Genomic DNA, 24,053 nt, shown 5'->3' on the forward strand with positions numbered 1-24,053 from the left:
CTCATTTAAACAAGAAACTTCCCAGATACCTGTCCAGGTCCAGGGATGTTCAGACAGAGGCAGTGAATGCGCTGACACTTCCTTGTTGTTATCATCCTGCTTACATTTTCCTGCCTCTAGTTCTTCTTCCATGAGTGATCTCCAAAATCATCATGGAACAATCGTTTGTGTTGCTGGTGGCTCCAGCATGGCCACACAGGTTTTGGTATGCGGATCTGGTTCGGATGTCCAGTTGCCAACCTTAGCCACTTCCGTTAAGGCCGGACCTATTGTCTCAAGGTTCGTTTTTCCATCAGGATCTCAAATCATTAAATTTGAAGGTATGGAAATTGAACGCTTAGTACTAAGTCATAGAGGTTTCTCTGACTCAGTGATTAATACTATGTTACAAGCTGTCTCTAGAAAGATTTATTATCGAGTTTGGAAGACTTACATTTCATGGTGTTCTTCCCATAAATTCTCCTGGCATTCTTTTAGAATTCCTAGAATTTTACAGTTTCTTCAGGATGGTTTGGATAAGGGTTTGTCTGCAAGTTCCTTGAAGGGACAAATATCTGCTCTTTCTGTTATATTTCACAGAAAGATTGCTATACTTCCTGGTATTTACTGTTTTGTACAGGCTTTAGTTTGTATTAAGCCTGTCATTAAATCAATTTCTCCTCCTTGGAGTCTTAATTTGGTTTTGAAGGCTTTACGGGCTTCTCCATTTGAGCCTATGCATTCTTTGGACATTAAAGTACTTTCTTGGAAAGTGTTGTTCCTTTTGGCTATCTCTTCTGCTAGAAGAGTTTCTGAGCTATCTGCTCTTTCTTGTGAGTCTCCTTTTCTGATTTTTCATCAGGATAAAGCAGTTTTGCGGACTTCTTTTCAATTTTCACCTAAGGTTGTGAATTCTAACAACATTAGTAGAGAAATTGTTGTCCCTTCCTTGTGTCCTAATCCTAAGAAGAATGGAAAGATCCTTACATTCTTTGGATGTGGTAAGAGCTTTGAAATATTATGTGGAAGCTACTAAAGATTTCAGGAAGACTTCCAGTCTATTTGTTTTATTTTCTGGTCCCAGGAAAGGTCAGAAGGCTTATGCTATTTCCTTGGCTTCTTGGTTAAAACTTTTCTGGTTCTTGGGTAAAACTTTTGATTCATCAAGCTTATTTGGAGTCAGGTCAAGCCCGCCTCAGAGAATTACAGCTCATTCTACTAGATCAGTCTCCACTTCGTGGGCCTTTTAAGAATGAAGCTTCAGTTGATCAGATTTGCAAAGCGGCAACTTGGTCCTCTTTGCATACATTTACTAAATTCTACCGTTTTGATGTATTTGCTTCTTCAGAAGCAGTTTTTGGTAGAAAAGTTCTTCAGGCATTCTTCAGGCAGCTGTTTCAGTTTAAATCTTCTGCTTTTGATTTAAGTTTTTTTCTTTCATTTATGAGAATAAACTTATTTTTTTGGGTTGTGGATTAATTTTTTCAGCGGAAAATGGCTGTTTTTATTTTTATCCCTCCCTCTCTAGTGACTCTTGCGTGGAGTTCCACATCTTGGGTATTGCTATCCCATACGTCACTAGCTCATGGACATGAAAAAAACACATAATTTATGTAAGAACTTACCTGATAAATTCATTTCTTTCATATTGGCAAGAGTCCATGAGGCCCACCCTTTTTATGGTGGTTATGATTTTTTGTATAAAGCACAATTATTTCCAAATTTCTTTTGTTGATGCTTTCTACTCCTTTCTTTATCACCCCACTGCTTGGCTATTCGTTAAACTGAATTGTGGGTGTGGTGAGGGGTGTATTTATAGGCATTTTGAGGTTTGGGAAACTTTGCCCCTCCTGGCAGGATTGTATATCCCATACGTCACTAGCTCATGGACCCTTGCCAATATGAAAGAAATGAATTTATCAGGTAAGTTCTTACATAAATTATGTTTTTAAGTATTTTACATATTTTATTGATTTATGTATTGATGTAATGTGTTTTTAATATTTTCTATCTTATGCATGCAATTGATAAAAAATATTTCATGATTCAGATAGAGCATATGATTTACAACATATGTCACATGTCATTGGCTCAGACAGTGCATTTAGCTAGTCCCCAGTGGTTCACTGCTGCTCCTTTAACAAAGGATACCAAGAGAATAAAGCAAATTAGAGAACAGAAGTAAATTGGAAAGTTGTTTAAAATTGTATCCTCTATCTGTATCATGATAGAAAAAAATTGGGGTTTAATGTCCCTTTAAAAAAATATTTTTTAATAAAATAGCAGAGATACCTTTTACAAATTATTTAGACATCATATCTACATTATAATAATAAAATAAAAATGATCTATCTATCTTTCTATCAATCATGTGTATGTATATAAATAAATACACACAGCGTATTAACCCCTTTGTGCTGTAAACACTTGCTGTAAACATTAAATCACGCGATTGTCAATGGATCATGTGATTTCAAGGCTTAGATCAGATCATTGGGTCTGCCTTTGCAGCTAGGCCCACCCCCCAGTACTGACTCTTGCTTGCATCAACGGGGGAGGCTGCAGGATGCTATATAAGGTAGGACGTTCCATGCTGTTCTAACAGCGATAAAGCCCAGCACTGTTTGCAAGGCATGGATAGTCCTAACGGTGTGAAGGGGTAAATTCCAGGGAAAAGTGTCTTGTGTGGTGCTTAGCAAATTGTAATTTGTGTTCAGGGTCCCTGGAATGGAGTAACTGGAGGAAGGATATTCCAGTATAAAAAGCCATATTGTCCGTGCCAGGTTTTTGCATTACCTCCAATTAACCACAGGTGTTGCTCATGATTGCAGCATACAGCCTGCAAAAAGGAAAGTTTTTTAAAGGCTGATAATCTCAGTAAGAGAGAAGTCAGGGAATGCTGTGTGACTGTTAGTACTAACATTTTGCTGTGTAGTTTTTAGTATTTGAAGGAAATGACTTGTTGCTGCAGATAGGAGTTGTCTGTGTCTACTAAGTGCTAATAGAGCAAAGACTGACTCTGTGAACTGTTGCTACTGTGTATGGAAGCAAATAAAGACTCAGAAATAGGGTGGCCATATTGCTGCTTTAAAATAGGACACATATGAAAAATACATGTGTCAGGGTTCTTATAATGGAACATTATTCAAACATTTCTCTAAACAGCCCTGACATATATATATGTTTTAAAGCGGCAATATGGACACCCTACTCAAAAACTGACCTCAACATGTCCTTTGCATTTGCTCTAGAACACTGGTTTTCAAACCTGTCTTCAGGCCTCCCCAACAGGCCAGGTTTTCAGGATTATTTTGGATGCGAGCAGGTAAAATAACCATGTTTACTAATTAGCTGATTATTTCACCTGTGCTCTAGTTCAGATATCCTCAAAATCTGGCCTGTTAGAGAGGTCTGAGGACAGGTTTAAAAACCAGTGCACTTATAGATAGAGAATATTGAAGATTCATTGGCCCATATTTATCAAGGTCTGTCGGACCTGATCCGACAGTGCGGATCAGGTCCGACAGACGTCGCTGAATACGGCGAGCAATACGCTTGCCGTATTCAGCATTGCACCAGCAGCTCACAAGAGCTGCTGGTGCAATGCTGCCCCCTGCAGACTCGCGGCCAATAGGCCGCCAGCAGGGGTGTCAATCAACCCGATCGTAATGCAATGCACACTGAAACAGATAAATAACTTTGCTTTACTCTGGGCACTCTGGTGCTATGTCTCTTGACTGCCATGTGGGAGACGCCAACACAGGGCTCAGGGCCAATAGGGAAAGGACTTCCCGCCCACTCTCCATTATGCTGCGTGGATCCCAACAGAGGTGGAGTTTCCATCCACTAAGAGAGCACAAGAACCAAGGGTGTGTGCTGGATTTCTACATGAGCAAATAGTGACAAGATTCTGCAATCTTCAGAGATCCACGACCAGCTTGATCCATACTACAGGAGGTGCCTAGCCCATCAGTGATATTGCTACATTCTTACCTCATATGATTGAGGGGACTGGAAGTAAGTGCACATCCATAAGGGGAGAAATTGATGAAGATTATCTTTCTGACCTCACTTTTATCAACTTTTGGGACTGTGTATTTTACCACATATTTTTAACAGATTTTTAACTTATTTTTATATTTATTCTTCTTCTTATATTACTATAATTGGTACGATTGATCGCAGACTTATATCTTTCATGATACTATATCTTGATTTAGATTAGTATATACTAGCTGTTTAACCTGCGCTATCCTGTATTCTTTGATTTTTTTATATATATATATATATATATATATATATATATATATATATATATATATATATAAAAATTCATTAAAATTATGGGGGGAGATAAAAAACTGAAATTAAAATCCTCCATATCTCAAAATTAAATCAATGTAAATATTTGCATAGGAAATTAGCACATCTAGGCAAGAATCCCCGCTTGCTTTTCCCCCAGAAATAACTCATATACAATGTTACCAATGCACAAGAGAATTCTGGGTAAGTTATGCAAATTAGATATGCAAATTCTCAGTTTTTTTGCTTCAAAAATACTGTTTTAACACAGCTATCCTTTTAACAGGACTATAGCAGAAAATCAGAAATCACTCCTAGACAGCCTGTTTCGTTCTATTTGGAACTCATCAGTCCTGTTAAAACTATTTGCATATCTAATTTGCATAACTTACTTAGAATTCTCTTGTGCATTGGTAACATTGTATATGAGTTATTTCTGGGGAAAAAGCAAGCAGGGATTCTTGCCTAGATGTGCTAATTTCCTATGCAAATATTTACATTATATATATATATATATATATATATATATATATATACACACACACATACATACACATACACTCTCTGGCCACTTTATTAGGTACACCTGTTCAATTGCTTGGTAACACAAATTGCTAATCAGTCAATCACATGGCAGCAACTCAATGCATTTAGACATCTAGACGTGGTGAAGACGACTTGCTGAAGTTCAGAATGGGGAAGAAAGGGGATTTAAGTTACTTTGAACTTGGCATGGTTGTTGTTATTCTTAGTTGAAAGCTAAACCTAGGAGGTTCATATGCTAATTTCTTAGACCTTGAAGACTACCTCTAATCTGAATGCATTTTGACCACTAGAGGGCATTAGTTAATGTGTTACATATAGATAACATTGAGCTCATGCATGTGAAGTTACCCTGGAGTGAGCACTGATTGGCTAAACTGCAAATCTGTCAAAAGAACTGAAATAATAGGGCAATTTGCAGAGGCTTAGATACAAGGTAATCACAGAGGTAGAAAGTGTATTTCTATAATAGTGTTGGTTATGCAAAACTGGGGAATGGGTAATTAAGGGATTATCTATATTTTTAAACAATAACAATTCTGGTGTAGACTGTCCCTTTAATAATAATAATTGCAAGATCATTATAACAAATAGAGTTCATTCACAGGAGGGTACGGTTGATATGGTGTGCCTCAGGAATAACTGGAAGAACCTGCTTTGTTTAATATGTTTATCAGTGGTATTATTTGCTGGTTTTAAGAGAAAGATGTGCAATACTAATAAAAGCTGAACCCCTCTCCTGACTACATTAGTTTACAAGAAATAATGTAAAAAAGTCCAAATCCCAGGGCCTATATGCAAATATCAGAAGCTACCATCCCATACAGATACTACAGGTAAGGCCTGTGAGGAAAGAAAAAAAAAGAAAAAAAAAAGCCATAAAAGCTTTCAAGTACATAGGGCAGGAAAATAGACTCCTAAAACTTCTGTCCTGAGAGGGGCCAAAGAGGTCAAATTGAGTTGTAAAAACTCATTTAGTGGACAACAGTGATATCTACAGGCAGTTTTCTATCAAGGGGTTTGTGTTTAATCAGATGATGACTTTATACAGGATTTGATTGGTTGGAACTATCTTCACGGTGTGGCTGTTTGGCTATAATTATGTTGTGATAAGCAGCTGAAATAAAAGGAAAAAAAAAACAGATACATTAAGGTAACCTACATCAGGTAACAGGGATAAACCAGCATTTTTTTCCACGTACACACGCAGACATTAGTGTAGTGTAAGACATGAGTATATAGTAAAATTATGCATTTAGGATAAAAAAACTCAAAAGGAGGTATTATAATATTTTCTTGTATATTACTTATCGTAATAAAAGTGGAACATGATTGGATTGGTTATTTAAAGGTAGGATAACAATGCAGTAACACAACAGGAAAAAACAGCTGGATACATGGATGTATAGTAACAGATATCAGTAGCAGTAAGTGTGGTACTTATGTCATGACATAGATTACAACTCAATTTGTCACCAAGAATATTGTGCATAGCCCCACAGACTACATACCCAAGTGGACTTATAAGGAGGCTTAGAAAATGGTGCATGGTCTAAACACAATAAAATAAAAGTAAACCAATATCAATATATGGACAACATTTTGGTCATTGTATTTTTTTTAATAAATTCAATTAACTAATTGTACAAGAAATTCTCTGACAGTTAACATATTTTATTTTAAGGGGTCAGCTTCTTTCAAACATTACATATTTGGGCTAAAATGTATGTAGATATTGGTACTAAAAAACAAAACAAAAGAAAAACCCTAGAGCACTTATATGTACAGTATGTTATAATTATAGGTTGTATCAATTCATTTGTTTTCTGGGTAACATTATTGGTCCATCTCTAATTCTAATTTAACTCACTACCAAATATAGTTAGACATCAACGAGGAACAACGTACATTGTGTAGTCACGAGGCCTTGATGCGTTACTATTAGGTTCTGGGGTGATTTCAATGTCCTCTACATTCATTGTGGTTTTCAGTGTGAACTTCTGAAGAATAGTTGTAAGGAAGAGAAAGATCTCCATACGTGCCAGGGCTTCCCCAGCACAAGCACGTTTTCCTGGAGTGAGAAAGAAGCCACATCAAAAAATTTTGAGATAAACTTTTAGCCAATAAGAACATCATTTTTTTTATTCATAATTTTTTATGAAATGTTTTCATAGTCTACAGAAAGCTCACCTCCCAAAACTGCTCTTAAAAGTCTATCTTTCCACCACTGCAGATGGTTGGTGCTGGCCTACATGCCAACCCCCCACCAGCAAGATGATTTTAATTGATGTCCCTTTAATTAAAGGGACACGAAAGCCAAAATTAAACTTTGATGATTCAGATAGAACATACACTATTAATAAACTATCTACTTTACTTCTGCTATTAATTTCACTTCTTTGTTCTGCAATCCCATGTTGAAACTTCTTTCCATGAGAGCATACTAAGGTAGGCTCAAGAGCATGCACGTGTCTTGAACACTATATGTACAACATTGTTGCAAACAATGCTGATTCATGGAATGGAGCTACATTTCATTAAAGAATTCCAAAATAAAGATGTCAATTTGAACTGGAAGATGTATGTCAGACTTTTTTTTTTCCAAACCAGAAAAAGTACCCACTATTGGAATTTAAAGGGACAGTCAACACCAGAATTTTTGTTGTTTTAAAAGATAGATAATCCCTTAACCCCTTGAGTGCAAACGACGGCTCAGAGCTGTCAGTAGCACTTACCCACCTTGAGGGCAATCTGGGGGTTCCCATCTACTCCCACCCCGGCGATCTGGCCTGTATAGTGACAGGCATAGCCGGGGCTTGACATTTTGCACGGTGATATCACGCGCAATGACGTCACCACGCAACTTTATTTAAAGTTTACAATGACAAGTATAGGGAGATGGGGGCATGCTGCTTAGAAGCCTGTATCTCAGGCGTCTAAGCAGCTACAGACCCCCAAGACCCACTGTTGGAAAGGTAATCACCTAACCTTTCCAACAGTATTGGCGATCTGTAAAAAAAATGTAAAAAAGTTAAAAATAAATATATTTAAAAAAAAAAAAAAAGTTAAAAACCAGTTTAGCACCCAGGTGGGAAATGGCTTAGCAGCCAAAGGGTTAAATTACCAATTCCCCAGTTTTAATTACACGTTTTACCTCTGTAATTACGTTGTATCTAAGCCTCAGCAGACTGCCCCCTTATTTCAGTTCTTTTGACAGACTTGCATTTTAGCCAATCAGAGCTGTCTCCGTGGTAAATTCACGTGCATGAGCTCAATGTTATCTATATGAAACACGTGAACTAATGCCCTCTAGTGGTGAAAAACTATCAAAATGCATTTAGATTAAAGGTGGCCTTCAAGGTCTAAGAAATTAGCATATGAACCTCCTAGGTTTAGCTTTCAACTAAGAATACCAAGAGAACAAAGCAAAATTGGTGATAAAAGTAAAGAGGAAAGTTTTTTAAAATTACATTCCCTATTTGAAACATGAAAGTTTTTTTTGGACTTCACTGTCCCTTTAAACCCATATTTCTAGTGAATACCTGCAATTTTTTTGTAGTTGCCTACAATTCTGTGACCAGCGTTCTATGACCATTTCTCAGAAAACAACAGCTACCAATCATCTGTGAATTTGACATAGGGTTGTTACCTAGAGAGAATGGAATGAAGGCGTCATTTTTCTTTAAGCAGCCATTTTCATCAAGAAAGTGCCCAGGATCAAACTGATGAGGATTCTTGAAGTATTTGGGATCTTTCAAGACAGAGGTCAAAAGGGGAACCACCAGAGTACCCTTAAAGAAAGAAAGGATTACTAAACCTCTTCAATTTACCCTGCAATTCTGTTGGTGACATATTTTAAAGGGTAGATTTATCAAGCAGCGGATGCAGCAATCTACCCCCGTACTTGCCAGAAACAGAAGTTAAGAAGCAGCGTTCATAACACCGCTGCTCCTTAACTTCTCCACCACCTCTGAGGTGGCGGACTGCAATCATCCCGATCAGATACAATCGGGATGATTGACATCCCCTGCTAGCGGCTGATTGGCCCTACATGTGCAGGGGGCCGCATTGCACAAGCATTTCACTAGAAATGCTTGTGCAATGTTAAATGCATTGTTAAATGCGGGCTACGGTGGATCATGTCCGTCTGACATTTAATAAATCTACCTTTAAGTCTCTGCTAGGGCAATAGTGTACTAATAGCAGACAGGTTTATGGACTCATCCCCTGCTATGGCCAAAATGTAGTAACAGCAGGGACCTGTTTATGGGCTCAGTTCCTGCTAGGGGCCAAAGTGTTCTAATGACAGTGACATGCTAATGGGTTCAGTTTCTGCTAGGGCCAAAGTGTACTAATGAGATTTTTCATGGGCTCAGTAACTGCTAGCACCAAAATGTACTAATGACAGTGGCATATGTATGGGGATCAATCTCTCATAGGGATGAAGTGTACTAATGAAAGCAAAATATTGGTCTCAGTCCCTGCTAGGAACAAAGTGTACTAATGACAGTGACATTAATGGCTCAGTCCCTTCTAGGTGAAGTGTTCTAACACAGATTGAGCCTATAAACATGTCACTGTCATTAGAACATTTGTGCCATTTTGAAGGAAAACTTTGTAGCAACAGCCTCATAAGACAATTGTTCTCTAATCTAAACAAGGTAGCTGGTAACATGTTACAATTATTCTGACCTTGGGAATATGATACCCTCTGAAGGTTGTGTCCTTGCTGGCTCCATGACCAAGCCCCATAGGGACAATATCAGCAAACCTCTGAAGCTCATGGATCACGGCATCTGTGTAAGGCATTTTGTTGCGATCCTCCATTGATGGACACCGATTCTGCCCTATAACACAATCTATCTCTTTGTGCAGCTTCTCTAAAGACAAATTGTAAAAAAAACAAAAAAAAAACAACATGCTTACAATTCAAAATTAAAAACAAAACAAGGGAATGCATTGAAATGTTTATACTCGTTATACGGTATACTCTATAGTGTTTGGGCAGGTGCATTCTTCACAATGTCTTATTGTGGTTAACCATTTACTTTAGTAGTTTGTGCCTTTCTAAAGGTATAAAAATAAGGAATTTTAGATGAAGGCCGGAAAGGCTAAAATTAAGTGTCAGTTGTTTTCCTTTTAAAAGTCTCTAGTTAGACAATAACAAGAAGACCTTCAGATGATTGATGTTACCTTGTATATCAGGGTATTTTAGCAAGATCAAGAATCCGTATTTTATTGTTACGCTTGAGGTCTCTGTCCCAGCAAAAAACAGATCATGAATGGTTCCAACTAAATTCTCATTATGAAATTCTGTGTTGGGATTATTCTTTTCCTGTTAAATGGATAGAAATAGATTAAAATTATACAAACTTCCTTTCTCTGCCAAATAAGCTCAATACATAAGAGCATGACAATTCTAAACACAAAATGAGCCACATATATATTAAAATCACCTCCTCCATCTTCAAGAGAAAACAGTCAATTAAGTCCCTGGGGCAGTTCTTATCCAGTGTCTCTTTATGAGCTTTCACTGAATCCAAAGAAAAGTCTTTTATCATTTGAAAACACTGGAAGATTTTCTGGTGAGGACCCGGCAGATACTGAGACAGATGCGGGAAGAGGTTGACAATCTATAATCAGAGAGATATATGAAAAAGGATCATAGAGTAACAGAATAACAGATGTTGAAAGAAAACAAAAAGTCCATCAAATTCAACCTTTACAGATCCCTTTTGAACCATATTTTAAAAGATAAACCTTGCAACTGAACTGAGTATTACCTTTAAAAATGCCTAGCCATTTAGCCCTATCCTCGGAATAGTTTCACTGTCTGATTGCTTTTACCATAAAAAATCTTTTATTTATTGCTATAATATATTTTCTCCTGTATTAAAGTGAAACCTCTTGTCATAAACAGTAATGACTATTGAAACTTGATGGTTGTAATATGAATGATTTACAGCAGTATGAAAACGAAATCACTGTTTCCCCCCCATTCTTTACATTTATCTTTCACCTTCAACACTTACCTGTCCGGAGCTGGAGTTGAGCATTCTTGACATTTCTTTGAGGTTGAACAGAAGAGAAGTAAACTTCTTGTCTTTGTAGTCAAAACGCTCACCAAAGACAATGGAGCAGATGATATTGGAGACAGACAACCCCAGCAAGTATGTTGGATCAAATGAGGTACCTGTCAATAAATTCACAAAGTTAGGCATACAAAGAACAAACTTAGGTTTAGGTTTACATTGGTGGCCTGATGATCTAAAGCTCTCCACTCAAATGAGATGTTCTATAATGAGCCTCCAGCACTGCTAGATCACTCACAAGATTCTAAAAAGGCAGATTTTATACTTAACTGCATTTCCCTGCATTTCTGGATGTGAAGGAAAGACAGGCCCAGTGCAATATAGCACTGCATGCCATGCAAGTTTTGTTACATTGACACTTTGTGCTTTGGATTTTATATTACTTTAGATATCAGATTATGTCCTTAAGTTTCATTAAATTTAAGCTTTGCACTTTCTATTTTGTATTTTAATGCATTTAGATTCTGTATACAGCAGTATATTTAGTTTAGGGATTTTACAATTCCTGATTATGCTTTAACAGTTTCAGTGTAACAAATTAAGATCATACTGTCACATTACACTTTGCATGTGTTCTATGTAAAATTAAAATAATATTTTACACCTTCAGTCTCACTAATGTATCTTCTAAGCTATATGCATGTGGTTTGCTCAAAATTCTCAATATACTTATTTAACTGACATAAAGGTATGTATACTAAACTAGAAACAAATGCAATTTTAATTGTAGTGAAAACATTTCAGTTTCATTTGTATTTTCTGCAATCTGAGAATTTATATTTGTGTTAGGTAGTCTTCTGTTAAAGGGACATGAAACCAAAAATTTACTTTCAGATTGAGCATACCATTTTAAACAACTTTCCAACTTCTACTTCTATTATCTAATTTGCTTAGTTCTTTTTGTTGAAAAGCAAACCTAGGTAGGCTCAGGAGCAGCAATCCACTACTGGTAGCTATTAGTAACTGCACATATATGCCTCTTGTCGTTCACTCACATAATGTGTTCAGCTAGCTTCCAGTAGTGCTTTCCTGCCCCTTCAACAAAGGAAACCAATTAAGCAAATTTGATAATAAAAGTAAATCAGAAAGTTGTTTAAAATTGTATGCTCTATCTAAAGCATGAAAAAAGTGGGTTGCATATCCCTTTAATTTCAATATCCCCTTTGAAATTCTGTATCCCAGAGAGCTTCTTTACATTCAATGGGCCCCGATAATCATTCTCCAGATTCTCCAGTTTGAAAGTCCCAGAGAGATGAGCGATTCCTTCATTGAAAATAAATGACGCTCTCTGGGATACCGAATCTCACCAAGGAGAGTGAAGTGAACAGCAGACCAACTGGCACTGATATTTAGTCTCAGTTTGCACCAAATACAAATCAAAGTGAAATGCTTTCGCTACAGTTTAACTTGCGTTTGCCTCTAGTTTAGTATACATTACTTTATGTCTTTTAAATAAGTGTATTGTGAATCTTTAGCAAACTTCACCGGCAAACAGCTGGTGAAATAAATCAGTGAGACTAACTTGTGTAAAATCATGAGAATTGTTAGAGAACGTCAGACATACCCTGGGAACTCCCCTGTTCAGCCCAGGGAACTCCCCTGTCCCTCACACTTTCTAAAGCTGTCAGTTTTATTTGCTTTTATTTCTACTATGGCACAACCCACAAAAGGATGTATTGGACCCTCTTCCAAATTAGGGTACCTTTGAAAACAATTTATTGAAATGATCCCAATAGCAACTAGTCACCTGGCTATTACTTCAACTTCCCTGTTGACAATCCCACTGCGTCCTCTGTAAAACAACTTCTGAAACTCACTTCCTCTTTTGTCCTGTCACAATGGACTGACTCTCCCACACACAAAGATGGTCAGTCCCTTGATCTTATTTTCAGCTATCGATCCACTAACTCCCCTTTTCTTCTTTCTGACCATCATCTCCTCACTTGTAACATCACATCCCTCCCCACAACTCTCCCTCCTTCTACCCCTCAAACCAAACTTTACAGAAGCATTAAGTAATTAGATCAACAAAAGCTCGCTAGCTCTCTAGAACCTCTCCTCTCTTCCATCCCCTCATTTTCCTGCCCTGGCCAATCTATCTGCCACTATAACTCCACCCTTACATCGGTCCTTGACAAGCTGGCCCCACCTACCATAGCTCAAAAATCATACACCCAAACTCAGCCCTGGCATACTCCTCTGACACTGTACATATACAGATGTTCCCATACTGCTGAGCGACACTGGAGAAAATTTCAGTTCAACTGACTTTCTTCACTACAAGTTCATCTTGAACTCCTATTATTCTGCCCTTAATCTTTATAAGCAACATTACTTCTCTACTCTTATCTCTACTCTCTTTAAACCCAAAATGTCTGTGTCATGTTCAATACTCTTCTCTGCCCACCACCACCTCCTAATACAACTTCTCTCTCAGCTCAAGATTTTGCTAGCCACTTCAATAACAAAATTGATTCCATCAGAAATGAAATAAGCTCTCAACATACTACCAGTCTCCCACCCCTTCAAAAGCTCACAATCATCCAAAACCTATATAGACATAAATTTAGCTCTATTGCCCCTGTTACTGAGGAAGAGGTTTCTGCCCTTATACTTTCCTCTCACCTTACTACCGGTCCCCTCAACCCCATCCCCTCACAGCTACTCCCCTCCCTCTCTTCTACCCTTACCCTTATACTCACACACATATTCAAACTCTCCCTCACCACCGATATATTTCCCTCATCTTTAAAACATGCACTGGTCACACCTTTCCTCAAAGAAACCCTTCTCTCGATCCAACCTCCCCATCTAACTTCCACCCTATTTCCTTACTCCCTCTTGCCTCAAAGTTTCTTGAAAAGCTAGTATATGCACATCTATCCCATTTCCTTACTTTAAACTCCCTCCTTGACTCACTGCAATCTAGATTTCGCCCCATCACTCCACAGAGACAGCAATTCTTACCAATGAACTACTTACTGCATGATCCAAAGACCACTTCTCTCTGCTTATCCTCCTTGATCTGTCTGCAGCCTTTAATACTGTCAACCACCCTCTCTTGCTCCAAACCCTCCAATCCTTTGGCATTTGCTACACAGCTCTCTCGTGGTCCTCTTCCTATCTGTCAAACTGTACCTAGTGTAGCTTCTCTGGGACATCCTGTGCCCCGTTACCATTTTCTGTTAGGGTAATGCTAGGCTCTTTTCTTGGTCATCTTCTCTTCTTAATCTACACGTCATCTTTAGGTTCCTTAATAAAGTCCCACGGGTTTCAATATCATTTGTATGCTGATGACACCTAAATCTACCTCTCTGTACCAGACCTATAACCATCCTTGCTTTCCCGTGTCACTAACTGTCTTTCTCATATCTCATCTTGGATGTCCTCTCACTACCTTAAGCTACATCTCTCCAAAACTGAGATCCTTATTGTCCCCCCTTCTTCGAAAATCTCTAAAATGTCCCCCCGCATGCCCGATGTCTTGGAGTCATACTTAACTCAGATCTTTCTTTTACTCCTCACATTCAGTCCTTGGCTAAAGCCTGCCGCTTCCACCTAAAAAACATCTCTAAAATTAGACATTTCCTTACACAAGACACAACTACGATTTGAATCCACTCTCTCATCCTTACCTGCCTTGACTACTGCAACCCCATCCTCTCTGGTTTCCCTAGCTGCCTCCTAGTTCTTTTACAATCCATAAAGAATGCCTCTGCCAGGCTCATCTTCCTTACATGTCACTCTTCATCTGCTGCACCTCTCTGCCAATCCCTTCACTGGCTTCCTCTTGCCTAGAGGATTAAATACAAAATTCTTACAAAATTCTGACATACAAGGCCCTCAACTGCACTGCTCCCTCCTACATCTCAAACCGTGTCTCCAGATACTCTGCTCACAATCTCCTACTTGCCTCTTCTCTTGTTACCTCCTCACATTCCTGTTTACAGGACTTCTCCAGACTGGCTCACATCTTGTGGAACTCTCTGCCTCGCTCCACAAGACTCTCCCCTAGTTTTGATTGCTTCAAGCACTCCATAAAGACTCTACTGTTCAGGGATGCATACAACCTACACTAGCCTTTCCTAACTCCATTGCTATCCCCTTGAACTCCTTAGCATTTAAGCCTATGAGTCCAGCTGTTTGTAGATCACCTTCATGAGCACATTCATGAGAGCCGACTACAACAGTGCAACTCTCGGCAGGCTCTCTACCCATTTGATCCCTATAAATGTTATCTTGTATACCGCCTATGTTCATAGCGCTGCAGAATCTGTTGGTGCTCTACAAATACCTGATGATAATAATAATAATAATAATAATATTTTCAATTAAATTTACTAAAATCCCAACAAAAATATACATTTGTAAACATTTTTTGCTGCCTTCTCACATGCAATGAAATATAAATATAATAATATTCTGAATATCTAATGTGTGTGTCACTAAAATATGACATACTATTTTAAAATCAAGGCATCTCCACTTTAAAATAAACTATAAATATTTCATATTTTTTATTTTTTGGGAGCTGCTTTTTCAAGACTACCCCATTTGAAAGAAGGTTTTCTTGATAGTGTTTGAATAACCTTCCCCATCCAGCTATGTTGAAGCTACACTGGCACCGCCTCTTGTGATGTCACTAAACCACTGGTTTTCAAACCTGTCCCCAGGCCTCCCTAATAGGCCACATTTTGAGGATATCTGACCAGGAGCACAGGTGAAAAAATCAGCTGATTAGTAAACAAGCTTATTTTGCCTGCTCTCATCTAAGGTAATCCTGAAAACCAGGCCTATTGAGGCCTCAGGACAGGTTTGAAAACCAGTGAACTAAACTGAGCTTGAAGTTCAGGGGAATTGCTGAAAACAACTTTGGTTTCAGCTATTTCCCTTCATGACAAACACCTGTCATCACCCACACAGGCCATGACATGCATGATAACAGGCCATTAAGGCCATTAAAGCAGTTACCATCTAAACCAGTTTAATTTCAAGATCTTCACCCAAGGATGTTTCAACCCAGTAAAATGTTTAAATATGGCAGCCTAGCTTACATAGTTCCTGTCCTTAACATAACCTTGAATGTATTTCAAAGGCATTAATGTACTAACTGACACTGCTTCCTCCTTACAATAGCAATATTGGATGCAAGTTATGTTAGCCCCTTTATGTCAGAGAGGACTGTCGTTCATTCATTTAAAATTTCTAGAAACACTCTCTAGCATTCACAGACACCATGAACAACTAACCGCTAATCCTTAACTCCAAAACCAAAGCCTAGAACCCTAACTCCAAAACCGAAGCCTACTAACCCTAACCCCAGAACTGGTAATATTGTTTCTGATACAACAATATTGTAACAGCATATTTGAGATTATGACTATTGTATATGAATAGAATTAGGTGACAATTTGACAGCAAATGTGTCCAAAACGAACTTACATCTGCTCCCGAGCTTTAGAGAATATCTATTTCTATGAATATTTAAAACTAAATTCTAGGCTAATCATAACCCAGTTGATATATTTACAATCTGGCATTGTTGTGGGGCTATTTTTCTAATATCTTTCTGCCCATAGATTTTCATCACCCTATCAAAATGTCTTCTCCCCATCTATCTCTATCAAACTAATTTATCTTATTTTAACACCATGGGTCCGATTTATCAATGTCTGGCGGACATGATCCGCTGTAGCGGATTATGTCCGCCAGACGTTGCTGAATGCCGACAGTATAATCTGTCAGCATTTAGCATAGCACAAGCAGTGCAATGCCGCCCCCTGCAGATTCGCTAGGCGGTGTCAATCAACCTGATCGTACGGACTGATGTCCGCTGCCTTAGAGGAGGCGTATGAGTTAAGGAGCAGCTGTCTTAAGACCGCTGCTTCTTAACTCCCGTTTCCGGGGAGCCTGAAGGCTCACTCGGAAATAGATGCATTGGGGCTGATTGACTGATAAGCTGGCCCCCATGTCTGTTTGTCAACTATAATCTTAATTTAAAGAACCTAATACTGACTATATCTTCCCACCTTGGGACTTCATAAATTCTTCTGTAAGGTACATGGTTTCTTCCTGGATCCTCTCTTCAATGCTCCTCTTTCCCATTCCAAAATTTCTCAAAGTCGTAAGAGAGAATCTACGCATGGTCTTCCAACGTTCACCATTGCTAAAGATGATCCCTGAAAATAATTATAAATAGTGTTGTTTGGTTACTGGAGGGGGGAGTCTATCATAGCAGTTGGCTTGGTGTCCATTAGGCGCTAAACATGTGCATATGATATATGATATTAGATAATTGTTAATATTTCACTTATGGTGTATGACCTCACTTAATTCTAATTAGTGAGAAGGGACACAAATAAAAAAAGTGATGGAAAGGGAAGGCAAAATAAATAATGAACGCTATCAAGATATGAAGGAATGTGTCAAGTCAAAGACATATACACAAATATAGAGTCTGCTACATATTTCACACTTGAAAAACATCTTGCTGGTTTAAAAGATATTTGAATATGTGGATTGTTTTTGATAGAACATACAACAACCCTAGTCAAAAATGATGATCAACCTGGAGTCATTCTGAAGTAATCAATGACTCCAGACTAGTCATCAGAAGCCACCCTCAATTAGGCCCATAGGCCGAAATATTTAAATGAGATAACTCTAGACTCATTCACTGGCTGTTTATGCTTGTGAAATAATCAGTAAGGTAATCTGCTAATCCTTCTGAAGTCATCACCCAGAATTTTGTACCTTAGCTGATGACTTTACAAGCCTGATGATGTCTGATGAGGTGCAAATGACTTCTAAAGTAGTTTAACTCCAGGATGGACTCTAAAGTAATCCTGTTTGTCTTGGGAAGATAAAGCAGCACCTTCTAACATATTTGATTCTCTTACCGTAATCTTTAAAGAGTACATCTGCCATTTCCATTATTCCTCTATCACTAAATGCATCACTGTTGTCAATCAAAGCTTCCTTAATGGCTTCATAACCGATCAGCACCACTCCACGTATATTAAATACATAGATGGTAAAAACGGATCCATAGGTCTTGCTCAGCTAGGGAGTGAAAGATCAAAGATAGATTTTATGAAATATTGATTTGGAGGAATTACATATTGATTAAAAATACTAAAAAATAAAAGTCAGGTTAAACTAATTATTATTATCCCTCCTTGATGCCACTCCAGATCACACCTGTGTGTCCTCCTTGGCGCAAATCTGCACTTTTGTAAGTACCTCCTTTTGCTTACTAATATTGCCCAAGTATAGGTTAGTCTTGCACTTTCTTGGGTGCTATTTATCGGAACTGCTGTGTTACATTGGATTGCCTACTTGTTGCTGAACTCTGATTGTCACTGACTACTCTCTTGGTTAACCCCTGAACTGCTGTGATACATTGGATTGCCTACTTGTTTCTCAACTCTGCTTGTCACTGACTACTTTCCTGTTTAACCCCTGAACAGCTGTGATACATGGTATTTCCTACTTGTTGCTGAACTCTGCTTGTCACTGACCAGTCTCTGCTTTACCCCTTGCTACTGTGAAGGATAGGACTGTCTCCCTGGTATTGAACTATGCTTATCACTCACCACTCTCTGCTTAACCCCTTTGGTACAGTGAAGGATTGGACTGTCTGTCTGGTATTAAACCCTGCATTGCCAAGTGACCATTCTCCGGTTTCTCCTTTCACTACTGTGAGCATTGGATTGCCTTCTCATTTTCTACTTTTATATTTTTTTTCTGGGATATTTCCTTATCTTGCCACTTGACGCTGGGATAATAAGAATACTAGCCAGGATTGGTCTGATAGGGAAATATCCCACAAGCATTTCATTATACTTGGACCATGTACCCAAATGAGGTAGCAAGAGCAATCTCTCTCCAGTGACAAATGCAGAGAACCCACGCCACACACCTGCAAAGTCTGGATTCCAAATTGGAAACCATTACCGCTATGCTTTCCTCACTTGCTGCAGACAAAACCACTACTCATGTTTCTGTTGCCAAACAACATATCCCTGCTGCTAGTGCCACGGTCCCCTCCTCTGCTTCTGGCAGTATACCCAGGATACCGTTGCCTGACAAATATGATGGCACAACCAATTGTAGGGGCTTTCTCAACCAGTGCAGACTGCATTTCCGCAATGACTCTCATACCTTCCAGTCTCATCAGTCATGGGTCACCTTTATTGTTTCCTTATTGAAAGACAAGGCTCTAGCCTTTTGGAACAGAGTGCTCAGCTCTTGAATGATGAAGATTCCTTCATTTCTGCACTGTCTTCTGTATTCGGGACCTCTGGTCGCACTTCTGCTGCAGAATTCTCTCTCTTGGATCTCCGCCAGAGTATATTTTCCACAACCCTGGAGCATCATGAGCAAGTGAAACACGTGCTAAATTATCTGGTAGCCAAGTTGGAGAAATGCGAATTCGATCAGATCCAGTTCCTTGGATATGTTATTTCAAAGGAGGGTTTTGCCATGGCCCCTACACAGCTAACCGCAGTCCTGGAATGGCCTCAACCCACCACATTGAAGGAACTACAGAGGTTCTTAGGGTTTTCTAATGATTATCGCAAGTTTAAAAATAATTTCTCCAGAATCGTTGCTCCACTTACTGATCTGACTAAACGAAACAGAGACGGCAAGAATTGGCCTCCAGTAGCTGTGCACACCTTCTCTCTCCTAAAAAAGGCCTTTTGTACTGCTCCTGTACTACGCCATCCTGATCCTGACCTGCTGTTCCCCCTAGAGGTTGATGCCTCTGAAATAGGAGCTGGTGCAGTCTTAACTCAAAGGAACCCTTCAACCTCCAAATTGCATCTTTCAGCCTTTTTCTCCAAACGGTTTTCCCCGGCAGAGAGGAATTACGATGTGAGGAATCGTGAACTCCTAGCCATTAAGATGGCCCTTACTGAATGGCGACATTGGCTAGAGGGTATTGCCAACCCCATTCAGATTCTCACTGATCACAAAAACCTGACGTATTTAGAATCAGCTCATCGACTCAATCCTCAACAGGCCAGGTGGACCTTATTCTTTTCTCGTTTTAATTTTATAGTCTCTTATCTTATCTTTCCCGTCAGTTTCCTCAGTCTAATGATTCTTCTAAAGCTCATATTGAACACATCATTCCCTCCTCCTGTGTGATTGCTCAGCTTAACATGCCTCTTCCTAAAAGATTACAACGTGCTCAGTCAAGAAAACCTCCCAAAGCCCCTACGGCTCCTAAGATCTTTTTTGTACCTCCGAACACACGCACTCCTGTGCTATCCTGGGCTCATGATAGCAAACTATCAGGTCATCCTGGTTTGACAAGAACCTTTAAACTTCTTTCTCAACATGTTTGGTGTCCTACTCTCAAGAGTATGTCAAGGCTTGATAGACGTTTGCTGTTAATAAAATTACTTCAACCTTTGACCATACCCAAACAAACTTGGACACCCATAGCCATGGATTTTGTTGTGGACCTCCCTCCTTCTGAGGGTTATCTGGGTTGTGGTTGATCGATTTTCAAGACTTGCTCATTTTGTACCCTTAATCAAGCTAACTACTGCCCAAGACTTGTTGAGTCTATTTCTTCTACATGTGGTACGACTTCATGGTATACCGGTAAATATTGTCTCTGACAGAGGACCTCAATTTGTTTCTACCTTTTGGAGAGCTTTTTGCAAAATGATTGAAACCACTGTTTCCTTGTCTTATGGCTATATCCTCAAACTAATGGGCAAATGGATAGAACGAATCAAAATCTCGAAAACCTCTCTCAGAGCCTATGTCAATTCTCAGCATACCAATTGGTCTGGACTATTGCCCCTAGCTGAACTAGCAAAGAACAGTCATTGGCACTCTTCTCTACGATGTTCTCCATTTCAAGCCGCAGCAGGCTATCAACCCCGCATCTTCCCTCTTTCAGCTCAGTCTACGGGGGTTCCTGCTGCTGAACGTCGCTTTACTGACCTCACTACCCATTAGCAACGTATACACTCTGTTACGTTCAGCTGTCATTAGATACAAGAGGTATGCCGACCATCATCGAGCAACTATTCGTGCCTTTTCAGTAGGTGAGCATGTTTGGGTCTTCACTTGACATGTTCGCCTATGTCAGCCCTGTCATAAATTAGGGCCTCGGTATATTAGTCCTTATAAGGTCCTCAAAATAATTTCTCCTGTTGCCTACAAAGTGGCCTTGCCAAGAGCCCTGCACATCCATCCAGTCTTCCACATCTCACTGCTCAAGCCCTACATCACGGATAGATTTACTCGACTCAGACCTCCTCCTCCTCCACTCTTGATTCAAGGTGAACCCGAGTATGAGGTTGCTAAGATCTTGGACTCCATATACAGACACAGGCAACTTTAATACCTTGTGCACTGGAAGGGTTACTCTGTGGCAGATAATTCCTGGGTTCCTGACTGTGATGTGCATGCTCCTTCTTTGGTCTCCAGGTTTCATGCTGCTCACCCCTCCAAGCCGACTTTGGTTCCTGGAGGTAAACATTAGGAGTGGGGCTATGTCACGCCGCTCCATTCTGTTATCATGGCCATTGCCATGGACGTGGCGGTGGTTGTGGGCATGCGGCGATGATGTCATCACCGCACGCCGTGTTTCTCCTTGATGCCACCTTTGATGCACCTTTGTAAGTACCTCCTTTTGCTTACTAATATTGCCCAAGTATAGGTTAGTCTTGCACTTTCCTGGGTGCTATTTATCTGAACTGCTGTGTTACATTGGATTGCCTACTTGTTGCTGAACTCTGCTTGTTACTGACTACTCTCCTGTTTAACCCCTGAACTGCTGTGATACCTTGTATTGCCTACTTGTTGCCGAACCCTACTTTTCACTGACTAGTCTCTGCTTTAACCCTTTCTACTGTGAAGGATAGGACTGTCTCCCTGGTATTGAACTTTGCTTGTCACTGACCACTCTCTGCTTAACCCCATTGGTACTGGAAAGATTAGGCTGTCTGCCTAGTATTAAACCCTGCATTGCCAAGTGACCATTCTCCTGTTTCGCCCTTCACTACTGTGAGGACCCGCTCAGTAGATCCTGGAGTGGAGTCCAACATTTCACTACAAAATCTGCAAATACTTTTAATTTTTGAAGTTACCGCTAAAATAGTGTTATATAATTCTGCAGAATAAATATAATTGTGCAGAATTATATAACATTATTCTGAATGTTTACTGTCCCTTTAATCAAAACATTTTATATGTGCTCGCTACTCAATAGGCTGGTGTTACAAGTGTTTTGTTAAAGGGACAGTCTAGTCAAAATTAAACTTTTGTGATTCCGATAGGGCATGCAATTTTTAACAATTTTCCAATCACTTTTATCATCAAATTTGCTTTGTTCTAGTAATATTAGTAAATACTAGTAAACAGCTAAGTTTTAATTATGGTTTTATGTTCCTTTAATTGAAATAATTTTTTATTGCAAAAACATATACAGGGTATATCACATCTTTTACAGTTTCCATATACACATCAACATCTCCATTTTCTGAAAAATGTCTCTCAGTTAGAAGTCTATGATATTTATTATATTTCCACTATCAGAGTTTGAAGATAGCAAAGTTCACCAGTAGAGTAGTTGATGGTTGGATAGTCAGATCTGTAAGTTCTAATAGTTAGTGTGATAATACATGCGCTCCACATTAGCACCATGGATTAGGGAATGTAGCAGATCGTTGTCAGAAGATATGAAATTTTCCTTGATATCCCCTTTCTCTCCATGCCACTCTGCTGCATTTTCTTAAAAACTTTTCTATCCATCCCTCCCCTTCACTGAATTATAACAACAATCAACAATAAACTTTAAACTTTCCCCTTCCCCCCTCACTCAATGCATCTTTAAAATATCAACTTGCCTGCTCATCCATTCCATCCGCCGTCGATCCGGGGGGAGAGTCCCCCCTTTCCTACACAGTTATAGCTATCTACAGTCATTTGTCTTCCTCTTACCCCTAGAATGTTATAGATCTTACCTTGGTGTTCATAAAGTTAAAGCAGTTACCAGAATTTTATATTTCTATACAAAAACACAATTCAATGAATTTTCCTACCCTCTCAGTCTATGTCTGGTTAGTGTCCACTTAAGATCCAGTAATTCCAGATCTTTAAAAATTGCTCGTGGTTAGCTTGTATGAATGAGGCTGTTTCAGATAGTTTGTGAATTAGTTTAATTTTTTCCATAATCTCTCCCCATGTGGGTGTCACACATATCCTAGTAGCTGTACAGAGAATGTGTATAAATGTGTTCGTGGCTGAATTGAAGGGTTTTATATGTTCATTTAATAAAGCTTGGGTCGCGGTCAAAGTGATGTTTTCTGAGAGCACCTCACTCAGCAATTTAGATAACTTAGCCCACAGCAATTGCACCCGAGGGCATTCCCACCACATATGTATATATGTTCCTGCCTCCTCGCATCCTCTGTAGCAATTTCTACTGCCAGCTTGAGTGTAGTGTGAGGTGACCATTGGAGTAAGATACCACCTATAAACAGTTTTGATGCAATTTTCTTTCAGATCTGCACTGATCATACCTCTGCTTGAGCTCTTAAAGATATCTTCCCATTCCTCTTTGGAATGCATTATTTTGATATCTCTTTCCCATTTCTCCATTAAAGGAGATTTAGAAGAATGTTTGGCTGATTGTAGTGTTATGTATAGGGTAGAGATTAAACCTTTATGATGGAAATCAGCACTACACAGCTTCTCTAATGTCGTTGTGTGCTGTCTAGGTTGTTTAGGTAGGGCCTTATTTATAGTAGATGCAATCTGTAGATATAGGAACCAATGCAGTTTGTCTGGTAGTATTTTTTCCTGTATTTGTTGGTAAGTAGCTAATTTCCCTTTATGGAGAAAGTCTGCTAGCCTATAGAGCCCCTTATTTGCCCATTTACCAATTAGTCTCTGATGTTCAGGGTCCATCAGTGTCCTTAATGGCCTTATTAATGAGTCAGATGGTAAAAGTTTTAGCTTGCCAGTTAACGAGTGCCACATTGACATCATTTCCCCTGTTACTTTTGAGGCTGTAGTTAGTTTAAGGATATCTTTCGGGTGTTCCCAAAGTATATCTTCTGATTGTTTATAACCTGCTATTAAAGTCTCTACCTTTACCCAAATCAATTC

The 24,053-nt window shown here is 39.1% G+C and overlaps 1 protein-coding gene across 1 annotated transcript in view; it reads right to left on the reverse strand.

The window, feature by feature from the left end:
• Positions 1–6,424: 6,424 nt before the first annotated feature.
• The window catches only part of LOC128666858 (cytochrome P450 2A4), a 56,021-nt gene continuing 38,392 nt past the window's right edge, over positions 6,425–24,053 (reverse strand). Inside the window, exons 3-10 of the mRNA XM_053721658.1 lie at positions 17,816–17,978; positions 16,946–17,095; positions 10,857–11,017; positions 10,281–10,457; positions 10,018–10,159; positions 9,517–9,704; positions 8,474–8,615; positions 6,425–6,895 (exon numbers count right to left, since the gene is read on the reverse strand). Of these exons, the coding sequence (XP_053577633.1) occupies positions 6,714–6,895; positions 8,474–8,615; positions 9,517–9,704; positions 10,018–10,159; positions 10,281–10,457; positions 10,857–11,017; positions 16,946–17,095; positions 17,816–17,978 (1,305 nt within the window). The 3' untranslated portion in view covers positions 6,425–6,713. The remainder of the gene's footprint in view (positions 6,896–8,473; positions 8,616–9,516; positions 9,705–10,017; positions 10,160–10,280; positions 10,458–10,856; positions 11,018–16,945; positions 17,096–17,815; positions 17,979–24,053) is intronic.

This window comes from Bombina bombina, chromosome 7, assembly GCF_027579735.1.
Source record: "Bombina bombina isolate aBomBom1 chromosome 7, aBomBom1.pri, whole genome shotgun sequence".
In the NCBI taxonomy this organism is placed as follows: Eukaryota; Metazoa; Chordata; class Amphibia; order Anura; family Bombinatoridae; genus Bombina; species Bombina bombina.